The sequence below is a fragment of the Neoarius graeffei genome, chromosome 1 (assembly GCF_027579695.1).
Source record: "Neoarius graeffei isolate fNeoGra1 chromosome 1, fNeoGra1.pri, whole genome shotgun sequence".
Taxonomy (NCBI): domain Eukaryota; kingdom Metazoa; phylum Chordata; class Actinopteri; order Siluriformes; family Ariidae; genus Neoarius; species Neoarius graeffei.
Genome location: NC_083569.1, coordinates 63679765 through 63694273, shown reverse-complemented (window position 1 = coordinate 63694273; position 14509 = coordinate 63679765). Strand labels below are relative to the sequence as shown.

The 14509-nt window shown below is 41.9% G+C and overlaps 1 protein-coding gene across 2 annotated transcripts in view; it reads right to left on the bottom strand.

Moving 5' to 3' along the window:
* The window catches only part of si:ch211-212k18.13 (ubiquitin carboxyl-terminal hydrolase 47), a 60130-nt gene that overhangs the window by 35571 nt on the left and 10050 nt on the right, over positions 1-14509 (bottom strand). For both annotated transcript variants that reach the window (XM_060914237.1, XM_060914322.1), the window contains exons 10-13: positions 13683-13723; positions 9801-9850; positions 3101-3220; positions 2840-2923 (exon numbers count right to left, since the gene is read on the bottom strand). In XM_060914237.1, the coding sequence (XP_060770220.1) occupies positions 2840-2923; positions 3101-3220; positions 9801-9850; positions 13683-13723 (295 nt within the window). The remainder of the gene's footprint in view (positions 1-2839; positions 2924-3100; positions 3221-9800; positions 9851-13682; positions 13724-14509) is intronic.

Below are 14509 nucleotides of genomic sequence, written 5' to 3'. Positions count from 1 at the left end.
CATCTTGAAGCCAGCATATTTTGCTCCAAAACATCAATGTACTTTTCTGCATTAATGCTGCCATTACAGAAGTGTAAGTTACCTTTGCCAAGGACACTGACACAACTCTGTATCATGACAGATCCTGGCTTTTGGATTTGTTATTGGTAACAGTGTGGATGGTCCTTTTCGTCTTTGGTGCAGAGCACATGGTGCCCATTTCTTCCAAAAAAAACCTGGAATACTGATTTGTCTAATCACAATACACATTTCCACTGTGTGATGATCCGTACCAGATGCTTCCAAGCCCAGAGAAGTCAATGGCACTTCTGGGCACAGTTATCATAAAGCTTCCTTTTTGCACAGTAAAGTTTTAACTGGCATTAAACTGGCCCGTGTGGGGCCCGGGACTTAAATAGAATAGGCCCAACGTATCCCCTGCGTGTTGTAAGAGGCTAACTAAAAGGGGGGTCAGGGAAGGCAACGGCATCCCACCCTGTACTCGTCTAGATGATGCCAAGTACACCAATGCAGAGTTCAAACAAAGGAATAACAGTTAACGGCGTTAAGGGAGCCTACTTGGTCACTTCAAGAGGTAGGGAACGGGTTTCAGCGGGAGGACCCACCCGATTGTCATCCAATGACTGCCGCAAAAGCAAAACCAAGAACTTTGATAGAACATCGACAATTCGAGTGGCTACATGGAACGTGAAAACACTTTTCCAAAAAGGGAAACTCGACAATGTAATCAATGAAATGGACCGCCTGGAAATCAACATTCTCGGCATAGCAGAGATGAGATGGACAGACAGTGGACTTATCAACAAACAGGGTCGCAAAATGATTTACTCAGGCTCAAAGAAACATGAGGGTGGAGTTGGTTTGATACTTGACAAGAAGACATCTGGTACACTCCTTGGCTTCTGGGCCATCTCAGATCGAGTGCTTCTTGCAAAAGTTAGTGCGAAGCCTTTTACCATTAGTGTGATACAATGCTATGCACCTACCACGGATGCAGACGAAGATCAAGTGGAGACGTTCTATGAAGATCTATATAGAGCGCTGGTCCAATGCAAATCTAATGAAGTAAAGGTTGTAATGGGTGATTTCAATGCCAAAGTAGGAAATCAGAGATCACAATCGGCAGTTGGCCCACATGGTCTCGGCGAAGTTAACGAACATGGAGAATGGCTCAAGGATTGGTGTGAATGCAACGACCTGATTATCACAAATACTTGGTTCCAAAACCCACCAAGATGCTTATATACTTGGAAGCAGCCAGGTGACCGAGCTCGGAACCAAATAGACTTTATCGGAACCAAATAGACTTTATTTTACAGCAAAAATACTGTTCTTAGGTGGCACGGTGATGTAGCGGTTAGCACTGTTGCCTCACAGCAAGAAGGTTCTGGGTTTAAGCCCAGCGGCCGACAAGGGCCTTTCTGTGTGGAGTTTGCATGTTCTCCCCATGTCTGCGTGGGATTCCTCCGAGTGCTCCGGTCTCCCCCACAGTCCAAAGACATGAAGGTTAGGTTAACTGGTGACTCTAAATTGACCGTAGGTGTGAATGTGAAGGTGTGTGAATGGTTGTCTGTGTCTATGTGTCAGCCCTGTGATGACCTGGCGACTTGTCCAGGGTGTACCCCGCCTTTCGCCTGTAGTCAGCTGGGATAGGCTCCAGCTTGCCTGCGACCCTGTACAGGATAAGCGGCTAGAGATAATGGATGGATGGATACTGTTCTTATATTTATGGGCTTGTCCTGTAAACAATTACGAAATTAGAGCATTGCAATGGTTTACAGTAAAATATTAGAAAACAATGCATAGGAAGGGGGTGAGAATTGGTAAAAATTCTCCTTGTGTCAACATCTGCTCTAAGTGGATTATTTTTGTGCCCTTAATTTTAGCTAATATTTTAAGTGATTAGAAGAATAATAATAAGCAGAGGCCTTTATTTACCACATGCACACTCAAGCACAGTGAAATTAGTTCTCTGCATTTAACCCATCTGAAGTAGTGAACACACACACACACACACACACACACACACACGTGAATAATGAGAACACACCCAGAGCAGTGGGCAGCCATGCTACAGCACCCGGAGAGCAGTTGGGGGTTGGGTGCCTTGCTCAAGGGCACTTCAGCCCAAAGCCACCCCATGTTAACCTAACCGCATGTCTTTGAACTGTGGGGGAAACCCATGCAGACACGGAGAGAACATGCAAACTCCACACAGAAAGGCCCCCATTGGCCGCTGGGCTCAAACCCAGAACCTTCTTGCTGTGAGGCAACAGTGCTAACCACTACATCACCATGCTGCCCATACCCTGTTTGAATTTAATTTTATATGCTAGTAAAAACATTGTTTTAGTAAAGCACAGAAATTCATCTTTTAGTGAAAGTAACTTTAGGGGTGGAGGTGGTTCGTTTATTCATTAATTAATTAATTCATTCATTCATAGATAGATAGATCTTTATTGATCCCTTTGAGAGGGTTCCCTCAGGGAAATTAAAATTTGCCCTAGTTGTGGGGGCGCAGTCGTTAAGGTTTAGAGTTACAGATCAGAAGATCATGCCTTCATATCCCTGCATCGCTATGCTGCCATGTTTGGGTTTTTAGATCCTTAAATTTCAGCACAGTTCAATCCTGCCTCAACTGAATTTTTTTTTTTTTTAAAGGCATCAGCCAAATTAGCAAAGTTACTTGATTGTGTTATTTTATACTATGTAAGATATTACAGTACTTTACTGTAAATGTTTTACAGTTTAGTGTAAATTTTGAGTACATTACTGGCAAATCTGCTGCTAGTAAATTTCTGTAAATTTTACTGTAAATGTTATCCAGTGTGATATTTACCTCAAAATAATTGTAAGCATGTTTGGAGCCATTTTTCTCTTTCTCCTTTTCTGGCAACTCTGTCTTGAAAAGGTGGAACAAGACCTGGAATTTCAACGTAGAAGGTTGATTTTATTTTATCTTTTTTAAAAAAAATCTTGGAATATAAAATGACCTGGCACATAATGAATTGCAACTTCTATATAATAATACAAAAACAACAGAACATTTTTACGCAGTATGTCATGTGCATGCTTGTGTCTTATTAAGCTATTAAGAGACCTCAATGTCCTCATATGAGGTGGGCAAATTTCTGTTCTCAAACACAATGATATGGTTTCTGATCCAGTTTAGCAGATTTATGACCAGTTCATAGTACTCCTGCCAGTGTAGCTGTAGCTCCTATGCCGAAACACAAAAAGATTAACTTTATATAACATGTCAAAATGGTTAGATTTTATATGATATATATATAGTACAACATATACTATCATATACAGGGGCGTCAGAAGCATTTTTAATGTGGGGGGGGACACACTGTGGGGGATCTGGGGGTCCTCCCTCAGAACATTTTTAATTAATTAGATGCCATTTCCTGCATTCTGGTGGATTTTTAACAGGTTGTTAAACACCTAATTTTACATACAAAAGTCACTTAATTCAATGACTATTTTAGAGACTCAACAATAAGTCCTCATTCAACTAGTCCATATTCATCAGCCTGTTTTTAAACCTACTGCTATGCCTAAGATAATGCGATGAATGTGACACAATTTATCACCAACAATGACTTTATGGGTGCATTTTACTTTTTATTTTGTGTTTCCTTTTTTATTTAGTTTTAGATGTAACACAACATGCCACTGTGCCAAGCAATAGTGACACTCAACTGTATGTTTAAAAATAAGAATATTCATAATTTCACACAATGAACAGGCATGACATGGCATCATGCAAACTTCATAACACACAATCACACTGTGTCAAGCAATGGTGACACATAAAAAATAACTTCACACAATGAACAGGTACAATTTTGTTCACCACCAACAGTGACTTTAGTGGGTGCATTTTACTTTTGTTCAATTTAGTGATACTCATAACAAAAATGACATGGCATCATGCCACGGGCGATTGCTCTAAGACAACGAGGGAGGCTCAGCCTCCTCTAAAAATGATGAACATCATGTAGGATGAATTGCGCTAGGCTTATGTTATAGTCGACCTTATAACATTGCTATTTCAGATCCAGAATCATAGAAATATATGTGCTCAACCCAACTACAGTGTGAAATCATTCCATTATAACTTTCCCCAGTTCGCCTAATGTGTGCGTGAGTTTTTCCCCTCGTGACAACGCAATGCAGCCCAGCCTCAGTGGACTTCAATGGCATTTGGGAGCTATGCGCTTTTCAATCTCAAAATGCAAGACGATTATTGGACAAATACTGTGAAAACGCCCGCCCACGGACTCCCACGGACTCCCAGCCTCACAGTGGATTTCAATGGCATTTGGGAGCTATGCGCTTTTCAATCTCAAAATGCAAGATGATTATTGGACAAATACTGCGAAAACGCCCACCCACCGGACTCCCAGCCTCACAGTGGGAGGGACATGGCAAAGCTTTCCGCGAGGAGACTGGTGATTGGTGAAAGCGGCCGGATATTTTCTTTGATTGACAGCTCGTTTCAAATATAGACAGGCAGTGGTGAATCTCAGTTCAGTCCCATGCGGATTCGCAAGTGCTGTGGTGTATTGTAAGAGATCAGCTTACATTTCGATTTCATTCATTACATACGGTTTCTACCAGCTTTTTTTAGTTTGTATATATTTTCATTGTAAATAAAGTGTAAATATAGTGTTGTCAAGTTTGCTATCTTAGTTCCAGAAATTTCGTTTGAGTGACTGAACTTGAACTTGAGGGGGCTAGTCAGCTAGCAAGAAAGCTGCGCACGGATGCCAAGCATTGCTGATTTAATTTTGGCGAAGCCATTTGCCAGTCTTCCTTTTGAGGAAAAAAATAAAATTAAAGAGCAGGGTAGACCAACGCCTCAAATTGACTTGGTGAAAAAGGTAGGGAATAATACTCGTTCCTTTCAGCTCTCCTGGTACGAGAAAGTGAATTGGCTAACAGCAAGTGACCCACATCAACAACAGTAAATAGGCTACTTTAGTAATATGTCATGGATGGACCAAAAATATAGAATCTATTTAAAATGTTTATGCTGAGTATATTATATTGTAATATATATTTCTCTGGATATGAATTAAACAGGGCGGCACGGTGGTGTAGTGGTTAGCGCTGTCGCCTCACAGCAAGAAGGTCCTGGGTTCGAGCCCCGGGGCTGGCGAGGGCCTTTCTGTGTGGAGTTTGCATGTTCTCCCCGTGTCGGTGTGGGTTTCCTCCGGGTGCTCCGGTTTCCCCCACAGTCCAAAGACATGCAGGTTAGGCTAATTGGTGACTCTAAATTGACCGTAGGTGTGAATGTGAGTGTGAATGGTTGTCTGTGTCTATGTGTCAGCCCTGTGATGACCTGGCGACTTGTCCAGGGTGTACCCCGCCTTTCGCCCGTAGTCAGCTGGGATAGGCTCCAGCTTGCCTGCGACCCTGTAGAAGGATAAAGCGGCTAGAGATAATGAGATGAGATGAGATATTATATTGTAATATATATTTCTCTGGATATGAATTAAACAGGGCGGCACGGTGGTGTAGTGGTTAGCGCTGTCGCCTCACAGCAAGAAGGTCCTGGGTTCGAGCCCCGGGGCCGGCGAGGGCCTTTCTGTGCGGAGTTTGCATGTTCTCCCCGTGTCCGCGTGGGTTTCCTCCGGGTGCTCTGGTTTCCCCCACAGTCCAAAGACATGCAGGTTAGGTTAACTGGTGGCTCTAAATTGACCGTAGGTGTGAGTGTGAATGGTTGTCTGTATCTATGTGTCAGCCCTGTGATGACCTGGAGACTTGTCCAGGGTGTACCCCGCCTTTCGCCCGTAGTCAGCTGGGATAGGCTCCAGCTTGCCTGCGACCCTGTAGAAGGATAAAGCGGCTAGAGATAATGAGATGAGATGAATTAAACACAACTACAATTTGGAAAACATTTTTAAACAAAAACACAGCCGAGAACATTTCACACTACAGACCTGGATTAAAACTGAAGGGTTATCAAAATTGTCAATAAAACATTTCTCAGTCAAAATAAGTAAAATATAGGGAAAGTGTCATTGAATGAAATGTGTGGCACCCAGCTCTATGTTTGGCTCTCCAAGGTCAGTGCTTGTGCCTATTCCAGAACACTCTGCTGTTACTGCTGAGGTTCCTGACAAAGAGCTGCTTTCAATAATGATCAATTTTTAAACAACATGCCACAATTTTAAAATATAAAATGTTAAAATATACCCCCCCCAACACCACCATCATGTATATTGGACAGTAGGCTAATGGGCCAAAAGAACCTGTTATTTCACAGTTTGTGACCCTGCCAACAATCAGCCAGATCAGAGGCAAGAGTATGGGCAAAATTGATGTGTTTTTTCATTTAAAATCTGGAAATATCGTAACCGACCAGCCTCCCCTGTTTGAAAGGCTACCAGCCGCCACTGCATCATGCAGTCTTCATAACACAAAATTACACTGTGTCAAGCGACGACACATAAAAGATAACTTCACACAATGAACAAGTGCAGTTTTGTCAACCTACATGCAATGGTGGTACTACAGTAACATTTACAGATTAGTATAACAAATAGATTTATAGATATAACTCCTTCTTATATTGGTGCCACCACAATTTCTACCACTTCATAACTTTTATCCCCCTTTTCTTCACAATCCACCTGGAATAACATCCATCTCTCTCCATTGCTTCCCTTTCTATTATTCCTTCCCCATACACTGATTTCCCATGTTACTTTCCAGAAAACTGGCAAAGACCAGACAAAACAAGTTCTTCAAATCACAACAGGGAATCAATAAATATCATCAGAGCAGACTTGACCTCATTCTTGGCATTACAGTAAGGTAGACCTACTGGGTTTGAATTAAATGATAGCTAACATTTAAGCTAGCTGATACATCTAACATTGACTAGCCAGCTAACTACAGTAACATTTCCATTGGGACAAAAAAAAAACCCTGTCATGTGGGGAAATTTTGACATTTTCCGCTTCTTTGTAAAGAATGTCCTTATGTCCATTGTGTCTGGGGAGGAGCAAATACTGCAAACAATTCATCATCAACCAAGAATACCTAAGCTAGGCTAAGCTTATTTCATTGTTTAGTTGAACATTAATTTAACGTGGCCTAGGGTTAATTTTGAGGGCATATAACAAAAGAATAAGGTTATAGCAAAAGCTAGACATTGTGAGGTGGCAATGGGGCTGACGTCACCTCCTCCACTTTCGAGCAGCTGCACCAAATTGTCTCTGCTTGCACTGAGATTCACTTCACCTGTGCGCGGTGAGTTTTTGATTTTGATTTGTTTATTCAATAAATAATAATCATACAAACACTATACATGTAAATATGCCAATTAAAAACCAGGATAACACATGAAAGCAAAATTGCTTATTTCCAATGTGGTCCTATTAGTCATGTGGCAATTATAATTACTGTTGTAGGTAATGCCCAGAAAACCCGGAGTGGATTTTCAGTGGTATGTCTATTCTCTTATCGATCAAGTGGAATGGATTCTTTCACGAAGCAATAGAAACGGCGCTGGGTGAACTAATATTTTATGTTAAATGTGTGTGTGTGTGTGTGGGGGGGGGGTTTCCAAACTAAGAATTATGAAATGTGAAGGGGACACGTCCCCTTCACTTTCAATGGTGGTGACGCCCATGGTAAGGGGTGCTATAATGAAATACCTCCCCAGGTATTATTTTTTAAGAACAGCATATTTCAAAGTGTTTTATTCCACTTATACCACAGCAGTGTGCCAGTGGTTACATTTTCATGATCAATTAAAGAACAATACAAACAATACATTTGGTCCATTTATGGTTACATTTAATGTTACATCCATGAAACAAGATATTTCTGTTATCACTCACATTATAGCATTATAATCAACACCATCTTGCTGATCAAAATTCAGCAGCACTGTCGTATAACTATATTGTATATGATCATGGGCGTCGCCACCATTGAAAGTGAAGGGGACGTGTCCCCTTCACATTTCATAATTCTTCATTTGGACCCCCCCCCCCATTTAACATAAAATATTAGTTCACCCAGCGCCGTTTCTATTGCTTCGTGAAAGAATCCATTCCACTTGATCGATAAGAGAATATACATACCACTGAAAATCCACTCTGGGTTTTCCGGGCGTTACCTACAACAGCTCACCGCGCACAGGTGAAGTGAATCTCAGTGCAAGCAGAGACAATTTGGTGCAGCTGTTCGGAAGTGGAGGAGGTGACGTCAGCCCCATTGCCACCTCACAATGTCTAGCTTTTGCTAAAACCTTATTCTTTTGTTATATGCCTTCAAAATTAACCCTAGGCCACGTTAAATTAATGTTCAACTAAACAATGAAATAAGCTTAGCCTAATGGGGTATTCTTGATTGATGATGAATTGTTTGCAATATTTGCTCCCTCACTAGACACAATGGACATAAAGAAATTATTTACAAAGAAACGGAAAGTCAGTCAAAATTTCCCCATAGGACAGTTTTTTTTTTTTTTTTGTCCCAATGGAAATAGTAGTGTAGTTAGCTGGCTAATCAATGTTAGGAGATGTATCAGCTAGCTTAATGTTAGCTATCATTTAATTCAACCCAGTAGGGCGACCTTATTGTAATGCCAAGAATGAGGTCAAGTCTGCTCTGATGATATTTATTGATTCCCTGTTGTGATTTGAAGAACTTGTTTTGTCTGGTCTTTGCCAGTTTTCTGGAAAGTAACATGGGGAAATCAGTGTATGGGGAAGGAATAGTAGAAAGGAAAGCAATGGAGAGAGATGGATGTTATTCCAGGTGGATTGTGAAGGAAAGTTATGAAGTGGTAGAAATTGTGGTGGCACCAATGTAAGAAGGAGTTATATCTATAAATCTATTTGTTATACTAATCTGTAAATGCTACTGTAGTACCACCATTGCATGTAGGTTGACAAAACTGCACTTGTTCATTGTGTGAAGTTATCTTTTATGTGTCGTTGCTTGACACAGTGTAATTTTGTGTTATGAAGACTGCATGATGCCATGTCATTTTTGTTATGAGTATCACTAAATCGGAAAAAAGTAAAATGCACCCACTAAAGTCACTGTTGGTGGTGAACAAAATTGCACCTGTTCATTGTGTGAAGTTATTTTTTTATGTGTCACCATTGCTTGACACAGTGTGATTGTGTGTTATGAAGTTTGCATGATGCCATGTCATGCCTGTTCATTGTGTGAAATTATGAATATTCTTATTTTTAAACATACAGTTGAGTGTCACTGTTGCTTGGCACAGTGGCTTGTTGTGTTACATCTAAAACTAAATAAAAAAGGAAACACAAAATAAAAAGTAAAATGCATCCATAAAGTCATTGTTGGTGATAAATTGTGTCACATTCATCTCATTATCTTAGGCATAGCAGTGGGTTTAAAAACAGGCTGATGAATGAGGACTTATTGTTGAGTCTCTAAAATAGTCATTGAATTAAGTGACTTTTGTATGTAAAATTAGGTGTTTAACAACCTGTTAAAAATCCACCAGAATGCAGGAAATGGCATCTAATTAATTAAAAATTTTCTGGGGGAGGACCCCCAGACCCCCCACAGTGTGTCCCCCCCACATTAAAAATGCTTCTGATGCCCTGCCCCTTACTGTCCGATAACAGTATGCCCCATCATGTTTTATTCCTTACATGTGTAATTTGGGCCAAGTGAATGGACATGAAAGAGCATGTTTGTGAACTCAATCATCATGACACTATAATTTTTGCTTATTTGATTACAACTAAATGAGGAATAATTTGATCTTTCTGAATTAAAAAGAGACTCACATTGGTAGATTCGGTAGACTTCTCATCAGAGTGAGGCTCATCCACTTCGACTAACCGAGGAGAAATAAAAACAACACCCTGGATTAATTAAACACTAGAGTGTAAAATAATAAATCTCAAATGTAAATCATGATTAAACTGCACTTTATTCATTTCAGCGTGACATTCCAATTCAGATATTCAGACTGTAGTCTTAAAAAGTGTGTTGAAGTATGTGTGTGTGTGTGTGTGTGTGTGTGTGTGTGTGTGTGTGAATATATATATATATATATATATATATATATATATATATATATATATATATATATACACACACACACACATACATACAGGCCTGACATGCAGGAATGGATGTATCTTAATAAATGAAATGAAGTTGACCAGACAAAACATTAAATATCTTGGGCTCATACTGTCTGCAATAAAAGACAAGTCAAAGTAAATTTAGAAATCACTATTTTTTTATTTGCATTTTCTATATCGTCCCAAATTTTTCTGATTTGAGGTTGTAGTAATGAATAATGCAATGCACTTTTAATGCACATACTGTATGTTTTTTTTTTTTTTTTGGATGATCTGTTCACTTACTAGACCTACCAGAGCCTGTAGATTTACAGTATTTATTTTACAGCAAAAATACTGTTCTTAGGTGGCACGGTGATGTAGTGGTTAGCACTGTTGCCTCACAGCAAGAAGGTTCTGGGTTTAAGTCCAGTGGCCGGCGAGGGCCTTTCTGTGTGGAGTTTGCATGTTCTCCCCATGTCTGCGTGGGTTTCCTCCGGGTGCTCCGGTTTCCCCCACAGTCCAAAGGCATGCAGGTTAGGTTAACTGGTGGCTCTAAATTGACCATAGGTGTGAATGGTTGTTTGTCTCTATGTGTCAGCCCTGTAATAACCTGGTGACTTGTCCAGGGTGTACCCCGCCTCTCACCCATAGTCAGCTGGGATCGGCTCCAGCTTGCCTGCGACCCTGTACAGGATAAGCGGCTACAGATAATGGATGGATGGATACTGTTCTCATATTTATGGGCTTGCCCTGTAAACAGTTATGAAATTAGAGCATTGCAATGGTTTACAGTAAAATATTAGAAAACAATGCATAGGAAGGGGGTGAGAATTGGTAAAAATTCTCCGTGTGTCGACATCTGCAACTAAGTGAATTACTTTTGTGCCCTTAATTTTCGCGAATATTTTTAGTGATTAGAAGAAGAGGAAGTAGAAGCCTTTATTTGCCACATGCACACTCAAGCACAGTGAAATTTGTCCTCTGCATTTAACCCATCTGAAGCAGTGAACACACGCATGCACACACAAACACACACACACAAACACACGCACGCACACACAAACACACACAGAAACAAACACACGCATGCACACACAAACACACACAGAAACAAACACACGCACGCACGCACACAAGCTCACATACACACGCAAACGCACACGCATGCGCACACACACAAACACACACAGGCATGCGCGCACACACAAACACACACACACACACACACACATGCACGCGCACACACACAAACACACACACACACACACACGCATGCACACACACGCATACCCAGAGCAGTGGGCAGCTATGCTACAGCACCCAGGGAGCAGTTGGGGGTTGGGTGCCTTGCTCAAGGGCATTTCAGCCCAAAGCCACTCCATGTTAACCTAACCGCATGTCTTTGGCCTGTGGGGGAAACTGGAGCACCTGGAGGAAACCCACGCAGACACGGGGAGAACATGCAAACTCCACACAGAAAGGCTCCCGTTGGCCACTGGGCTCAAACCCAGAACCTTCTTGTGTGTATATATATATATGAAACAGTTATTCTACAAAATCGAGTTGTACATGAGCTGGTTATATATATGGTGCATATATATATATATATATATATATATATATATATATATATATATATGGTACAGTAGTTAGCAGGAAGGTTCTGGGCTCAAACCTCATGGCTGACTGAAGGCTTGTGAGGGCTTGTGTGGACAGACTTCCACATGGACTTTGCATGTTCTCCTTGTGCCTGCATGGGTTTTCTTCGCATGCTCCGGTTTCCTCCCATAGTCCAAAAACATGCGGATTAGGTCAACTGTCTACTCTAAAATTGCCATAGGTGTGAATGTGAGTGGGAATGGTTGTTTGTCTCTGTGTAAAGGCCTCTGCATGCTCTTGCGACAAGGCTTTCGCAGATAGCTTTTCGCAGACAGTTGTAATTTATCGTTGAGCGGGGAGTTAATAGGCATGCGCGATGTTATTCACCGCCACAACGCAAGGGGGCGCGAAGTCGCGAAATCGCTAGGAGTAGTTGGTGGGTGTGGTTAGTGGAGTGTTTATCCTCCGGTTACTTATAATGACTAGAACTGGAGTCGTATAGATGTACGTACTTCCTCACTTCCTCGATCAACCGCTCTTCGTGCTGCTCCATCTTCGCTTGTGTTTTTAAAAATGGCAGTCGTGAAAACAAACCAAACCAGGAAAGTAGGGAAGCGGAAGTGCGTGTACAGCGGATGTAGAGTGGACCAATCAGAGCCCTCTTGTCTGCGAGGCTTCTGCGGTGGTCACAATTTTTGGGAGGTGCGCGCAGAGCGTCTGCGAAGGTGGGGGGGGCTACACAGACACTATCTGCGGCGCTGTCTGCGAGGACTGGGTTGTCAGCATAAATTGGCCTTTAGCCCTGCAGTAGATTGACAACCTGCCCAAGGTGTACCCCATCTTTCACCCAAAGTCAGCTAGGATTGGCTCCAGCTTCCCTCACAACTCTTTCAAATAAGTGGTATAGATAATGAATGGATAATGGAGGGATGGGAATATATAAACATGAACCAAATAATCTGAAGAAAAAAAACCGAAATGGAAATATTCACAACACTGCCACATTTTAGTCCTATTTATTAAGAAGTTATTTGATTTAATAAATTAACAGTTTTTGCTGGGCGGCACAGTGGTGGTTAGCGCTGCTGCCTCACAGCGAGAAGCTCCGGGTTCAAGCCCCGTGGCCGGCGAGGGCCTTTCTGTGCGGAGTTTGCATGTTCTCCCCGTGTCCGCGTGGGTTTCCTCCGGGTGCTCCGGTTTCCCCCACAGTCCAAAGGCATGCAGGTTAGGTTAACTGGTGACTCTAAATTGACCGTAGGTGTGAATGTGAGTGTGAATGGTTGTCTGTGTCTATGTGTCAGCCCTGTGATGACCTGGCGACTTGTCCAGGGTGTACCCCGCCTTTCGCCCGTAGTCAGCTGGGATAGGCTCCAGCTCGCCTGCGACCCTGTAGAAGGATAAAGCGGCTAGAGATAATGAGATGAGATGAGATGAGATAATGAATGGATAATGGAGGGATGGGAATATATAAACATGAACCAAATAATCTGAAGAAAAAAAACCGAAATGGAAATATTCACAACACTGCCACATTTTAGTCCTATTTATTAAGAAGTTATTTGATTTAATAAATTAACAGTTTTTGCTGGGCGGCACAGTGGTGGTTAGCGCTGTTGCCTCACAGCGAGAAGCTCCGGGTTCAAGCCCCGTGGCCGGCGAGGGCCTTTCTGTGCGGAGTTTGCATGTTCTCCCCGTGTCCGCGTGGGTTTCCTCCGGGTGCTCCGGTTTCCCCCACAGTCCAAAGGCATGCAGGTTAGGTTAACTGGTGACTCTAAATTGACCGTAGGTGTGAATGTGAGTGTGAATGGTTGTCTGTGTCTATGTGTCAGCCCTGTGATGACCTGGCGACTTGTCCAGGGTGTACCCCGCCTTTCGCCCGTAGTCAGCTGGGATAGGCTCCAGCTTGCCTGCGACCCTGTAGAACAGGATAAAGCGGCTACAGATAATGAGATGAGACAGTTTTTGCTGTCTGGTGAGCAAGGCTAAGAAAATACTTACTTTTTCTGTACATGAGTAAATAGACCAGAGGTGGGATGAATCTGTGGAGCAAATTAAAAACAGCTTAGATGTCATTTAAGGAAAAGAATAAAACAACACAGAAGGATGTATTCAATATATTTTTAAATCAATTTTAATAAGACATGAGACCATAGTTACAGCGCCCTCCACAATTATTGGCACCCCTCGTTAAGATATTTTCTTAGGCTTCTAATAAATTCTTTTTTTTTTAAATGATATAGGACAACAATGCAAAAAAAGAGAAAAATCGAACCTTTAATTCAAGTGCATTTATTCAGTGGGAAAAAAATCCCACATTAAGAAATAATTATTTTACATGAAATCATGTGGGCCACAATTATTGGCACCCCTGATGTTAATACTTTGTACAACCTCCTTTTGCCAACAAGACAGCACTTAATCTTCTCCTATAACATTTCACAAGATGGGAGAATACAGAGAGAGGGATCTTTGACCATTCCTCTTTGCACAATCTCTCTAAATCATCCAGAGTCCTGGGTCCTCCCCTATGCACTCTCCTCTTCAGCTCACCCCACAGGTTTTCAATTGGGTTGAGGTCTGGGGACTGAGATGGCCATGGAAGGAGCTTGATTTTGTGTCTGGTGAACCATTTTTGTGTAGATTTGGCCACATGTTTAGGGTCATTATCTTGCTGAAAGACCCATCTTCAGCTTTCGGGCAGAGGTCACCAGATTTTGATTTAAAATGTCCTGGTATTTCAAAGAGTTCATGATGCCATGCACCCTAACAAGGTTCCCGAGGCCTTTGGAAGAGAAACAGGCCCACAGCATCACTGATCCTCCCCC